Genomic DNA, 12969 nt, shown 5'->3' with positions numbered 1-12969 from the left:
AGATGGCCCGTTGAGATGCACATCCCTCGCTTGAGCCACAACGGGGTGGGCGAGTGCCACTAAGAAGCTGTGCCTCTAGGTCTTGGAGTCCCCAAATGAATACACGTCTCCGAGAACGTCTTTTCAGACCCCAGACAGTGGTCTGAAGCGGTAGGTCAAGTAACCTAGGGGAGCTGTCTGTGGTGATGCTTCACGTATCTGCCCTTGTTTCTCGGAAGCTGGCAATTCCTCGTAAGGACATTAACTATCCCGATCCGACTGAAGCTCACCAGTTACCGGGCATTTCGTCCTGGGTACAAGGACAACAAGAAGTGCTACAGGCAGGGGATCTTATAAGGTCGAGGAAGAATGGAAACGGACGAGACATGCGAGATGACAAAAAACGACGCAGCCACGCCGCACAAGATATCATTCTCTGCCCCATCGCAAGGACCAGCACGCCGCCCGCCCCAGCGCAGCAGCCGTGACATGGCACGGCGCCGACCAAAATCACCAAGAAGGTGCTATACGGCAAATACCGACGCGTTCAGGCAGGGACCTAACCGGCTCTCCAGGCTCTACTCATTGTCAAAATCTGTTTCGCCAATTTCGTAATCGTGCGAGAACTCGCCCGAAGGCGCGTAGATGCGCAGCCGCAAGTCGTCCGCCCCGCCTATGACGCTCGTGACGCCGTCGCCGCGTTGGTGGGCCACCGGTACACAGAACCAGTCCGGGATCTTGACTTTGCGGCCCGACGCACTGGAGCGCCTGGAGGCCAGGGCGCGGGCAGACTGGCGCCCGCGAATTAGCCAAGTGCCCACGGCCTCGAAATCGCGGCGGCCGAGAAGCCGGACGATGGTGCCGAGGGCGAAGGGTCCGTGGTTGTTGCGTAGGATAGCGGCGAGGTTGCGTAGGACATCATTGGACCAAGGGGGCTCCTGCGCTGGGTTAGACGGGAGCTGATAGCAGGGGGCTGGTGTAGAAGAGAGGGATGGGGTTTTCTCACGACAGGGCGGAAGCGAGGGGGCGTGTTGAGGACGGGAGGAGGAGGTGAGAGGGGACTGCTTGAAGGCGCGGACTTGTCCTGGGGATATCATAGTTAACAGGCGAACTTTTCAAGGCGACGTTTGGGCAGATGGACTTACAACCGGCGAAGGGGTGCGCAGGGAACGAGCAATCGACGGAGTCAAGGGAGCGGGAGAGCTTCGGTCGTCGGGGGGAGAGTGGACGCCATGGTTGCTTTCCTCGCGAGGCGAGGACCTCTAATCCTCGGTCTCAAGGACGCTGGGCATGGTTTTGGCGTTGGTGACGCGACTATCGCTGATGGACATGACGTGGGAGTGGGCGGTGGTCACTAGTGTTGATGGCTTGAGGCGAGACGACAAGGTGTTTTCAAAACGAGAAGGCTGTGTAAAAAGGGAGAATTAGGCGAAGTCAGGCGAGAAGAGGAAAAAAAAAAAGTGAGATTGAAATTGAGGGGGAGGGTGGGTTGAAGTGCTGGAAGTGAAGAATTTGAGACGCACAGGTGAGATGAGTAGGGCAATGAGGGAGTGACTCAAGAAATGGGAGCGGGATGAGACTCACATATTGGCGAATGAGCCGAGAGGAATATGAGATGAGCTTGGTTCAATGCAAGATAAGCTTGGGCTGATAAGAGCAGGCAGTCGCATGAGATGAGATGATGATGTGATGTGATGGCAACCACGCGTCGCTTCGCAAGACGCAGAGGACCAGAGGGCACAGCAGCCCCACACAGAGGCGAATGTCACTGGGCGTTTTTCATTCGCTGAAATTTCCCGACGTTGTGTCCCACGTCACCATCATATGCATGGAAGGAAACGAAGTGTTCAGGACGCAAGGAAAGAAACCCAGTAGGCTCGCGCTGGCACTCATCATTGAAGCGGAACAAAGAACTCGACAACAAAAACAACAAGAGTAACAACATTAATAGCAGTATTTAAACAACAAGAACTCTAATCAAAACATGAAAGACACACGGATGGAGAGGGAGAGGGTGATCTAAGGGGGGATTAGGTCGCGGAACATGGCTCTGTAGTAATCTCGGAGAGCGGTTGACTCCACGGGCGGCTCGCTGATTTCGTGAACGAGCGTTGCGGTCAAGACATCGGCCTGTCTCAGGACGTAGAGACCGCAGTCAAAGGTATTGTTCTGCTGAAGAGACTGAAATCCAACCTTGAATCAGTAACAGTGCAAGGTGACCGGCAACACGAGCGCAAAAGACTTACCTGTATGACGACTGGCTCTAGTATGGGCTTTCTGGGCGCCATGCATCCCCAAAATAGCTTAAAGCCTTGGATGGCCATCCCTGAGAAACCCGACAGCAGCAGCGAGTCGTGAAGGTGCACGCGCCCATCGCTATAACACGCGAACAACACCCAGTGGAAGTTTCTAATGTTGTAGGGAATCAAGACAAGGTCCTTGTTGCTGTGGTCTCTCTCGAACCTGGCGATTTTCCTGTCGGAGACGCTGGCAGGGTCGGCAATTACAGCTTCAGAGAATACCGAGTCGATAAAGGATACGCGGGCGTCTCGGGAGACAAGCATGCTGAGGACAACGGATATGCAAACGTCATTTAGCCACTGATTTGGGTCGAAATGTCGGAGCGCTTTAGTGAGCAGCTCCCTTTGAAGGTTATCGGAGCTGGCGGCGGATTGAGCTCCCTGGCTGTCGTTGTCCTCAACAACGACATGGTTGAACCACGGGAAGGCGGAGGTGTTGGCAGCGCTTCCAGTAGCTGAACGTATGGTTGGGGCCGTGGGGATGGTCTGTTCATCGAGAAGGGGCCTGAGAGCGGCAATTGGGGGGTTGTCTATGATAAGGGATGGCGAGAGCGCATCTTCGACGTGAGAGATCTGCAGGCATGAAGTGAGCCCTCGTGATTCATCAAAGGTGATTCATGTATCATAAACGACTTAAACTTACGGGGGATGGGTCAACTAAGGGTCCAAATTCGACATGAGAGTTCTCGGCCAGGGCCCAACGCAGTACTTGGGTGGTCAATGGACCAGAAAGAATTGCTGCATCGTCGGACGCGGATGAGGATGCGATTGTGACATGACCTGAGAATGGAGGCCCGATCGGCATGGCCTTCTCTGAACTAGCTGAGGAAACAGAAAAAGTCAGCTTCATGTTTCATTCGACGCTCACTGCGACTGTAAACAATGGAATCCACAACGACTCACCATCTACTCCCGCGCCATTTATGATCTTCTTCCTCTTAGTCGCGGGCTGGCCGGGAGGTAGCACGGGCTCCCGGGGCCGAATTTGGTAGCGCGACGACATATTGATGGAGACGATGATTATGATGATGAGGGCGACGACGACGGCGATGGAAATGACAGCAGCTCGAATGGTTACTGTAGGGGGAGAAAGAGAAAACACGCATGGAAACAAAGTGAAGTTGCGATACAAGAGAAAATCAACGCCGATAAAGGAAAAAGTAAACAAACGATATTGGAATTTGGGCAGGCGACGGTGCAGGTCCAGCGTTAGTTAGAGAAGAAAACAAAAAGGTCATAAAGACCCACAAGAGGTAATACACCAAACTGGAATAAATAATCAGCAAGAAATCTGTATTATATTCCTCGGCGGATCTTGATTTATATCCCTATGGTTTTTATCACAGGAGCTCAAGCTTCTCGAGAGATTTCTAAAATAATCGTTACTGTATATCACGAATATCCTATTATCTCTTGTCTTCTTTAGAAACATCCAATCCAGCATGTTCTTCTCGGACTCCTTGCATTGTTAACCCTGTTGCTCATTGTGAATATCAATCTCGTGCAGCTATCCATCCAGAGCACAGAGCTTCTCGTCGGTCATCCCAATGACACCAAGCGTTAGGTTTTCTACGGCAAAGTCGACGCGCTGCATAGCTGCCAGTAGACGTTGTGATATGTCGCCCATGGAATTTTATTCAAGCAACTCATTGACTGCATGCATCGTCTCGTAGCATCTATCTCCATGTTTTTCAAGGACAGGATGCCAGAAAAACATTGAACCAGATGACCACCCGTACCAAAGTACACTATCTTCTTCCCGTCTCACTGTCAACATCACATGATGTCCACCTACTCGCCATCGCTTGCCATCGAGCACCTCGCCTGCACTTGGAGATCTTGACCGAGTTCTTAGACAAGCAAGGACAGAAACAAAAAAGTCAAAAACATACAACACCAGGTATTCGCTGGTCGTCACCGACCCAACTACTAATCCGGCCCTCATTGGCTTGTCTATGGGAGAGCGGACGGGATCCCGAATTCTCCAATGGGTATGGTCGTATGTGGTGATTTCACAGCAAGGACAAGATTATAACCCTAATTTCCAAGGCCAGGCCTCATCGCTGAGTCCAGCACCACCTCGGACCATCTTACTGCGGCAAAGGAAAGAGAAACAATGATAGGGTTGTCCTTCTTTACAGCACCCTTCGTTCTTGTAATCTTTCTCGCCGTTGTAGCTAGCACAAAACTGGTCTGAACCACATGTCGATGTTGTCAAATTGAAGATAGAATATTACATAAATCGCATCCAAAATCGCATTAGACGAATGCCTTATCGTCAAGGTACCGTCCTACCTTTAATACGGCCGAGTCCTCCGCGTCTGCCGGGTGGTTCGTTGCGGTCTGCCGGAAGCAGCTGGTGACGTCGGAGCGTAGGGAACTTCAGAGAGACTTTGACCTGGCATCAGCTCAGACTCGGGGTCTGTTTCCTCCTGCTTCGGCACTCCCGCTGCCTCTCCCTCTTGCGACGTCGTTCTCAGGACAGTTCCTAAATCCGTTACAGCCTCCTGCTCCAAGCCTGTCCGCAAACACCCTCCCTCTTCCGTTTCCGTTTTGAGATGCGTTCCGGCTTCTTGGCTCACGTCTGCTTGGTCTGGAGCAACCGAGGCCACCCGCCAAAGATCCTCGCTAGCCGCTTCACGCTTGACCGAGACCCTCGATGACATGGCCGGCGATTGCACGTCCGAAATATCCTCCTCTTGTTTCACCAACGGACCTGGGGTCGTGTAGGGCTGCACACCAGCAGCCCACATCTGTATATCCCGACTCAGCAGTGGGCTCATCGGTGGACTCCGCCCCTGCACACGCGTAAGCCGTCGCTCGCGCTGCTCCTGTTCCATGGCTCGAATGCATTCCATGGTCCAAGAATCACCCTGCCGCCCTTCCAATGCCATTCGGCGTCTCTCTGCCTCGGCGTCCCGCATCCTTCTTTCCACATAAAGCTGCCGCTCTTTTCGCTTTTGTCGGCCAAGACGCCGTTCCTCCGAGTGGCTCCTGCGATCGGCTTTCCGCACCTCATAGTCCATCTGCCACTCAAGGTAGTGCTGCTTTTGTTGACTGCTCAACTCTTCCGGCTCGTCGTCCGAATCCTCGTCCCACCATTGCGTCTCGGTTTCCCAAAAATGCGGGTCGATCGCCTTGTCGTGCTCACCATCGCTCATCTCCTCTTCAAAGTTCGATCCATATTCACCGGCGTTCTCCCTAATCATGTTCTCGTTCTCTTCACGAACATCCGCTGCCCTGAGGACGTCAATCAGCGCCATCTTCTGCCGCTCCGCCTGCTGGCAACGCTGCATCTGGGCTTGTCTCCTCCCAGCAAGAGCGTCACGACGCTCTTCCGCAGCTTCGAGATCCTCCCGCAGTGTGCTGATCAAGCCGTCCTGATGATCCAACTGTTCTTGCCAATCGACAAGGCACTCCATTGCTGCTAGGTGCATCCGCTCTGCTCTCTTGAAAGCTCTCTCGGCCATGGCGCGGCCTGCAACGGCCGCTTTGTGGTCCTTGACATAGCAGTAGTAGGTCTTTGGCTTTCCACAGTGTCTGCCGTAATCGCCACACGCTATGCAAGTTCCCGGAGACCCATCAGGTAACTCGGGGTCATTGTCAGGCATCAACCAAAGGGGATCCATCTGTTCCGTGTGAGCTGGTTGTTTTTTAGGGAATGTTGCGGTATCTCTTGACCTTTCCAGTAGTAGCCCTTGACTCGTATATATATATGACAACTAGGAGGCAGTACGATCTCGTTGGTGTTGTAGTTGATTGGTGGTGGTGGTGAAATAGATGGAGAATAGCGTGTTTAATTTAGACTACGGAGTAAAGTTGAACGGTTGAAATTGTCGCGCCACAAGCCCCACGGATGAGCCGCAGGGAGGTGGCTGGTGCCCATTGACAAGGGTTGTCTTTTCAGAGCTACCAATCAAGTTTACAGCAGTTGGATCATTTTGGCAATGGCCCCATCGCTGACTCAGCAAACCTATCTCCCGATTGCTCCCCGCAACGCACAGCTGGGGTTCGACATATCAGAATGCATTACCTAAGTCGCTTTGTGACATAAGCACACCGCAAATCTTATGGCAGTGCTGGACGGCGATCCGTCAAGGCCGAAGAAACACGCACCATCAAGGTCCAAAAAGCAAAAACATACAACACCAGGTATTCGCTGGTCGTCACCGACCCAACTACTAATCCGGCCCTCACTGGCTTATCTATGGGAGAGCGGACGGGATCCCGAGTTCTCCAGTGGGTATGGTCGTATGTGATGTGATTGTGGCATAGAGTTGCCTGTATAGCTTTCCTAGTCATGTTTTCCAAAGTTTCCCTTCGAACCGCGTGATTAGAACCGAGGCAGTATCGCGTATGAATTTGGGAAGCCATTTGTCAAACACGACTCGCTAGCTGTTCCCTTCTCCGGACCCATAGGAAGAAGTCCGAGGCGCGATTGCGGCGAACCCAAGGTATAAGCCACCCGCAGCATGGGCTATGGTGTCCTTGGAGAAGAAGTACTCGGCTGGGTTCTCTGGGCCATCTACGTTGGCAGTAACTAAAGTCCACGTATTGTATATTCTTGAATTGGCAGGGTGTGGTATTCTCGGTTTGACGACCTGTCATCTGCTTTGTCCTCTGGTTTCGGCTGGTTCTGCTCCCTCCCTACCCTCGCTTGGTGGACTGGGCATTGCTTCATGACACCGAGGGAAATTTCAGTCCCCAATCCGTCTAGCAAATGCGGAATTCAAGTGATTATGCTGAAAACAATCCAAAGAGCCATCCGGAAAGCGGTTTCGTGTACAAGATGAAGAGCGGGCCAATGCCAACTGCTGCGGGATCGTGTCACCACCCCAAGCACGGGGTGGACAAAGCTATCCAGACACAGCTCAATCTGCAATTATCTCACGATTCATTTGCTAGTAAATAAATCACAGCATTTGAGTGGATTTCTGAAGTGCAGGCATCTATTCCGCTGTTGTACTGTCTCTCATAGCTGTCCTGCACATGGCTTTTCCCTTCCCTGTCGCCTGCAACCCAACACAATGGCTTCCCAGAGTGACTTGCTCCTTCTATTTTCCCTCAGCACAGTCTTCCCCGCCCAGCCACTCCATCCATCTCAGGTGTCTCTCTGCCTTGTTTCCTCCACTCGCCCACATCGAAGTAGTAGCTCCACAGTCTTGGCAGTAGTGAGCAGGAGGGTGTGTGGCGTTTGTTTCCATCCGCCGTGGAAAACGAGGCTGCCTTTGATGTTGTTTCGAGAGCCACCAGTGTTGTTAGACGGGATGACTAAGGGTAGTTGCGTAGTTGTCGTGCTGGATACCATCATCGACAAAGAGAGGCTAGCGAAGGCTCGGTTGGGAACATGCCCGACTTGTTGGCAGTAGGCACTGGAAACCAGACCATGAGCTGCTTGGTTTACCACATCCCACTTCCATGTTCTCTTCTGTGACTTCTGTTGCTAGGTGTCAAGAAACCCCAGGAGCGCTTCGGGGCTACTCCTTTGTTGTTTTTGCCTTGCTGGCTACGTTGCGCAGATTGGTCTTGAGTGGAACCATGATGTAGAGGCTGGGAGGCCGACTTTGCGGCTGACTCGAGGACAGAGTCGAGGTGTCGTATGCGCGAGAGGGAGGGGCGCTGCCAATAATCAAGGCACGATTTGAATGCGCAGAAACCTGCCGTAGTTAGTACTTGGCGCCTGGAAAAACCCAAGACATGGGACAAACCTGGGTTTCGGGAGACATCCCGCTTTTGACTCGAAAGATCTTGCCATTCAGCGTCGTCTCAAACGCGGTGTGACTTGTGTGGCAACGATGAGGTGTGAAGACGATTCATGGTGACAACTGTTGGAGGTAAGATTTGAAAAGAAGTTGGTGGATTCGTTGCAGGCTAGATGACCTGGGCAGATGGGAAGACTTTGGGAGACTTTTGTCAGCGCAAAAAAACACTCGCCAACAGCTAGGCAGAAGCTTGAGACGTACGTGGAAGCAGCTCTCCAGATCAAGTGGCATCGCCGAGGTATTGTGGGCGGAGGCATCGAGGTTGCAGCTGCAGGAGCGCAGTGTATGAGAGAGAGAGTGAGAGAGAAAGAGGCAAAGCAAAGAGGTTGTGTGTGTGTTTGTGTGTGTGAAGGATTAGGATAGAAAGAGAGAGGGGGGAAGAAAAGTTTGTTTGTTTGTGAAGGTTCGAGGGGAGAATTCCCAGATGAGATCTCTGGTCAATAGGTATATATCGGCAGGCGGAGGCGGGGCTTTTCGATTCACCAAGATGGGCAGGTGGGGTGGCTAAGCGAGCGACAGGGCGAGAAATTCACCCGAGGCGTCGCAGGTCAGGCAGGTTAAGGAAGGACCACACGAGGCAGGAGAGGCAGGTAGTTATCTGTGCCTGGCAATTGTGTTGTTGCCCGATCTGAGTCCCGGAGTCCAAGTGACGACGCGCTTGGGAGTGTGGGGCTGGCGGTGTGGCACCTGGGATTTTTGTGATTGGGCACCTCACTCATCCCCCGCGCTCCTTCCACACCGGGACTGCGTACCTTGGAAAGCTCTGCTGCCCTCTGTTGTGTAAAACGATAATTTGGAGGTGCTTTAAAAGTTCCCCGTAGGCGGTACGGTACCTGTTGCCGCTGCCCATTACCCACCACTGAGCGGTGTGAAAACACATCATCATGTGGGCTTCAAAGATACTTCTCAGGTAAGGGCTCCTTACAAGCTAAAATATGGGATACCGAGACGCAAAGGTTGACACAGCATTCCTCATAAATCTAAACCACGAGACTCGGAGCGGGACAGCAGAGATGGAGGCAGCGCAAGGCTTTATTGAGTTGAGGATAAAATTGGGGGACTTGTATATAATCAGCAATAGCTGTCTTCCTGACCAATTCGTTAGACATAGCATAGCGACTTGAGTCAGGTGGATGAGTAACGCTGCTACTGTGTCGTAGCGGGCACAACTGTAAAACCGTATATCAGTCTGCGGTCCATCTTATGTGTCCCGCACTAGCCATTAGAGGCCAAAGTTGAACGATCGTCCTAACCTGGTCGTTCTTGTAGTCCTTTTTAGAAAAGGCCAATGTTTAGGTGTTTGCTCAAGCCGGCGACCGGCTCTGCCTCTGCTTGACTTGCCGCCGAGATGGCGTCTCTTCTATACAACTTATCGTCTCCGGCGAGCTTCACACCCACCGCGTCGCCGGCGTCATGACTGTTTGCTGTGATGTGGGACATATGGGGGCTTATTTTATGGGCTTATGAACACCGCCAACACTCTTCGGCCTCAGAGATGAGCGGTAATATGAATGACATCTCGGCGGGCCACGGTGCTCTACCCCCGGCCAGTTGGCAGTAAATAGTACTGCATGGATAGCGAAGCGAAGGGATACCCTTTGGATACCGCCGGCCCGTTACGTTGAGGGGCGTGCTTTGCGCCACTGCAGCTCATCTCTTTCATCATTCTCGGCCTCGGCCGGTATCGAGTCAGTGCCGTCGGCACCGTCCTCGTCAGCGTTACTAGCTGCGCTGCTACTATAAGTGGTATGGTATGCTATAGATGCATGGGGTGTTTTCACATTGGCGGGGATGAATCTATCCGCCACGAGTTCTTCGGTATGGCAAGCATAAGGCAGCTTGCAATGGGCCTTGCCACCGTAATGCTTGCAACGCGGATTCTGGCATATATGCCCGTTGTTGCAAAAGGCGTCCCTGCAGCTGCCGCGTTTCCGGCACGACTGCGAGCGGGCGAGCAGCTCGAGTGCGACCTTGGATTTTGAATCGACCGGCTCGTGGTCGTATGCGCAGGAATCGCCGGCGTCGCAGAACCCGTTTAGGTGAAAACTGTTGCAGACCCGGTTCCGGGCGATGCGGAGGCTGAGACGACTGCTGGTTTCGGGGTCGGCCGGCGCGACGTACGGGTCGAGTCGGTGGTTGTGCTTGTTGACGGCGATGTAACCGTCTGCGATATCCTGCTTCTTGGGTAACAACGCGGCCAAGGCCGAGTCTATCCTGGTTAGCACACGGGTGCACGTAGCAATTACGGGATTCGTCATTCTCATACCGTCTCTCGTTGTAGCGAATATGGCGGAATTTGTATTGGAAGCTGTGGACAGTATTCCGTCCTCCAGCTCCTGCGGCGGGGTATTAGTGTCCGAGTGTGCGTCGGCGACGGATCTCGCCCGCCATGGGCTGCTGCTGCTTTTTGTACGTTCGACGTGTATATTCTTGCACGCCTTGCCGTACTTGCATTTGCCCCGTGCGTGGAAAGTGCAAACGGCGCTCTGCCTGTCGTCCCCGCCCACGCCTTGTAACGAAGATGCGGTGGGAGGAGGGGCTCGGTTTTCCGCCGACAGAGTCCGGACGGGTAGGTTGTCGACCTTGACGGCGCCGAATGCGGTTTGGGCAGGCCGAGGAGGAATAGCTGCCTCTAGGGGCGTCTGCCGGAACACGCCCGGGAACTCTTGGACCTCCATACCCAGCTTAGTGAATTGGGTATGGAATCGAGTGCCGGCGGCCTTGATCAGTGTAAATCTCTCGTTGTGTTCCCTCATCATGTACGGGGTCAGGTCGGAGATGTACCCGACGTCGTGGCTCAGGGCCAGGTATATGTGCTTGCACTGGGCGTTCTCGGCGTAGAGGTGCATCAGCGCACGCAGCTTAAAGTCTGCGTTCTCCTTCAGCTCGCCGGCGTCTACGAATTCGGTGAGGCCGTACGACCGGTTGAAGCTGGCGATGAACGGGGCGAGGGAGCGCTTCTCTGCGCCGACGTGGCCGGCCTTGGACAGCGCCTTGGACAGGCCGGCGACGTTGGCGTAGATGCGGATCATGATCTTGCACTGGTCGAGGCCTTTCCTGACCAGGTCGGCCTTGATGGCCTCGTTGAGCCGCTGGGCGGCGGTGCTCCCGCCATCGGCGCCCTTGTCGAGCAAGTTTTCGTGGAACGGGTAGCCGTCGCCGTCGACCAAGACAAGCACAAACGGGTTGCGCTCCTGGCCCCGCGCCAGCTGCTTGTATCTTTCCCGAGCATCCCGCTCCTCCTCGTAGTCGCTCTTGAGCCGCTTGTAATCCTCAATCAGGGCCGCATATTGCTCCAGGATCTGCGGCAGGGTGTTGCTGCGGTTATACTCGGCGAGCTGGTCCGCGGCCCCTTGTATTTCGTCGTCGCTGAGCATCGTCGCTGCAGGGCGGGGAGGTGGTCTTGATTGGCCGCTGCGGCTGCGAGCTGTTGAAGATTTTCCAGACGCTAACCATTTCCCGGATGCGTGGCTTGGGCTTTTGTCGGCGCCGGCTTACCTAAGGTCGAAAGTGCGGCTGTTCCAGTCCATGGGCAGAGGGGATTATCAGATTACACTTTTGGCTGGCTCATGACGGTAACAGGGATCGGATCTATCTATATAGGCGAAATATCGTTTTGACACCATGCTGCGTGGTGATAAAGGCGCACTACGCACGCTTTATATGCATCAGCTAAATAACGGTGCATTCATTGTATTGCAAGGTTTCACCAGTCGCCCTTGTAATTTAACTAGGATCCTGGTCTGTTGCCCTTGGGCAGCCAGGTGGGGTGGCTTGGATACGCTGCACCCCGCCTTCTTTGTCAACCCGGTCTCTCCGTGGTGTCTGTGTCTCTACTCAATTGTCCTCGCCACAAAGAAACCTGTGCTTTGTTTGCGAGTATGGGGCGGCAGGAAAGATTTCCTTGAGCGTTGGGGTTTCATTACATCCTACACCCAACATGGGTACCATCTGCAGCCAGACTTGTCGAAGACGCTGTGATGACGACCATCGCGTATCGTGCATCATGTAATATGCGGTATCGCCCATGGTGCATCGGCAGTCAGAGCACCCTACCCTGTTTGGGCGATCCGGTCCGACCGGGCGGCTTTAGCTGGGTGGGTCCACATCCGGGCCCGAAGACTCGGTTCGGGCTGGACGGGCGACAAATGGGCAGAAAATATGATGGAAGGGTCGGAGTATACGGTTGCGCCCAAAACCGAAGTTCAATTATGATTTGAACGCTTCAATAAATGGAAAAGAGGCCATGGATCCGCTTCAGCTTTTTTGTGCCCAGCGTGTGGCACGTTACCACATGATCTCTCTACGAGCGTGCTTCATCTTGCTCACCCGTCCACAACGCCATCTTGCGACATGACGCGCCGTGGCTTCATCAAATCTCTTCACTCGACAACACTTTGTTAGGTTGTTGTTGTAGGGCAACGAAACGTCGAGACTGGATGCATCCTCTCACAATTTCGGCGACAAAGTGTGGAAGAACTGGTGGCTCGCACCAAATCAGGTTGTAAAATGCGTTTTTGGGCCACCCCGAAATACTCGAACCGGTGGCAAATCTTTCTTTGTCGTACGCGAATATAGATCAATTGGAGAAGGCAAAGGAACTCGCTAACAAGGTATTTGAAAAGGGAGAACGTGTTCCAGCCAACAAACATTCTTCTGTGCTCAATTGGATGGTCGGTTTTTCTGAGGTGGTCGTGGAAATCAAAGACTTCAATCAGGCGGGGACGTTGAGACAGCTGGCTGGGGAGCGCAAGCAACTGCCTTCTTATACTTGCATGTGCCTGCTAGGTTAGCAGCATCTGTGCTATTTTCGGTAAATCATCCAATGGTTTTATTGAACTCCACGTGAGTCATCCTGATCTAAGAGCCATTCTGGGCTTTCATATGCGCTCTTCGCCGTAAGTACCTCAGCTGCCCAAAGGCGCAAC

General features: G+C 53.4%; 4 protein-coding genes across 4 annotated transcripts; all 4 read right to left on the bottom strand.

The window, feature by feature from the left end:
* Positions 1-557: 557 nt before the first annotated feature.
* On the bottom strand, positions 558-1076 carry EsH8_V_001153 (uncharacterized protein; the record flags this gene model as incomplete). Its single annotated transcript, XM_083273669.1, has 2 exons — positions 558-922; positions 986-1076. The coding sequence occupies 2 exons, from the start codon at positions 1074-1076 to the stop codon at positions 558-560; spliced, it is 456 nt and encodes a 151-aa protein (XP_083126384.1).
* A 922-nt stretch (positions 1077-1998) lies between these two features.
* EsH8_V_001152 (uncharacterized protein) lies at positions 1999-3282 on the bottom strand (the record flags this gene model as incomplete). Its single annotated transcript, XM_083273668.1, has 4 exons — positions 1999-2172; positions 2226-2852; positions 2923-3101; positions 3183-3282. The coding sequence occupies 4 exons, from the start codon at positions 3280-3282 to the stop codon at positions 1999-2001; spliced, it is 1080 nt and encodes a 359-aa protein (XP_083126383.1).
* A 1294-nt stretch (positions 3283-4576) lies between these two features.
* On the bottom strand, positions 4577-5908 carry EsH8_V_001151 (uncharacterized protein; the record flags this gene model as incomplete). The annotated part of the gene is made up of 1 exon (XM_083273667.1): positions 4577-5908. The coding sequence occupies one exon, from the start codon at positions 5906-5908 to the stop codon at positions 4577-4579; it is 1332 nt and encodes a 443-aa protein (XP_083126382.1).
* A 3749-nt stretch (positions 5909-9657) lies between these two features.
* On the bottom strand, positions 9658-11571 carry EsH8_V_001150 (zinc finger CCCH domain-containing protein; the record flags this gene model as incomplete). The annotated part of the gene is made up of 3 exons (XM_083273666.1): positions 9658-10250; positions 10308-11461; positions 11540-11571. The coding sequence occupies 3 exons, from the start codon at positions 11569-11571 to the stop codon at positions 9658-9660; spliced, it is 1779 nt and encodes a 592-aa protein (XP_083126381.1).
* Between the last annotated feature and the right edge of the window lie 1398 nt (positions 11572-12969).

Source organism: Colletotrichum jinshuiense, chromosome 5, assembly GCF_051148585.1.
Source record: "Colletotrichum jinshuiense chromosome 5, complete sequence".
Classification (NCBI taxonomy): Eukaryota; Fungi; Ascomycota; class Sordariomycetes; order Glomerellales; family Glomerellaceae; genus Colletotrichum; species Colletotrichum jinshuiense.
Note: the sequence above shows the minus strand (reverse complement) of the source record. Positions and strands in the feature narration are given on the sequence as shown.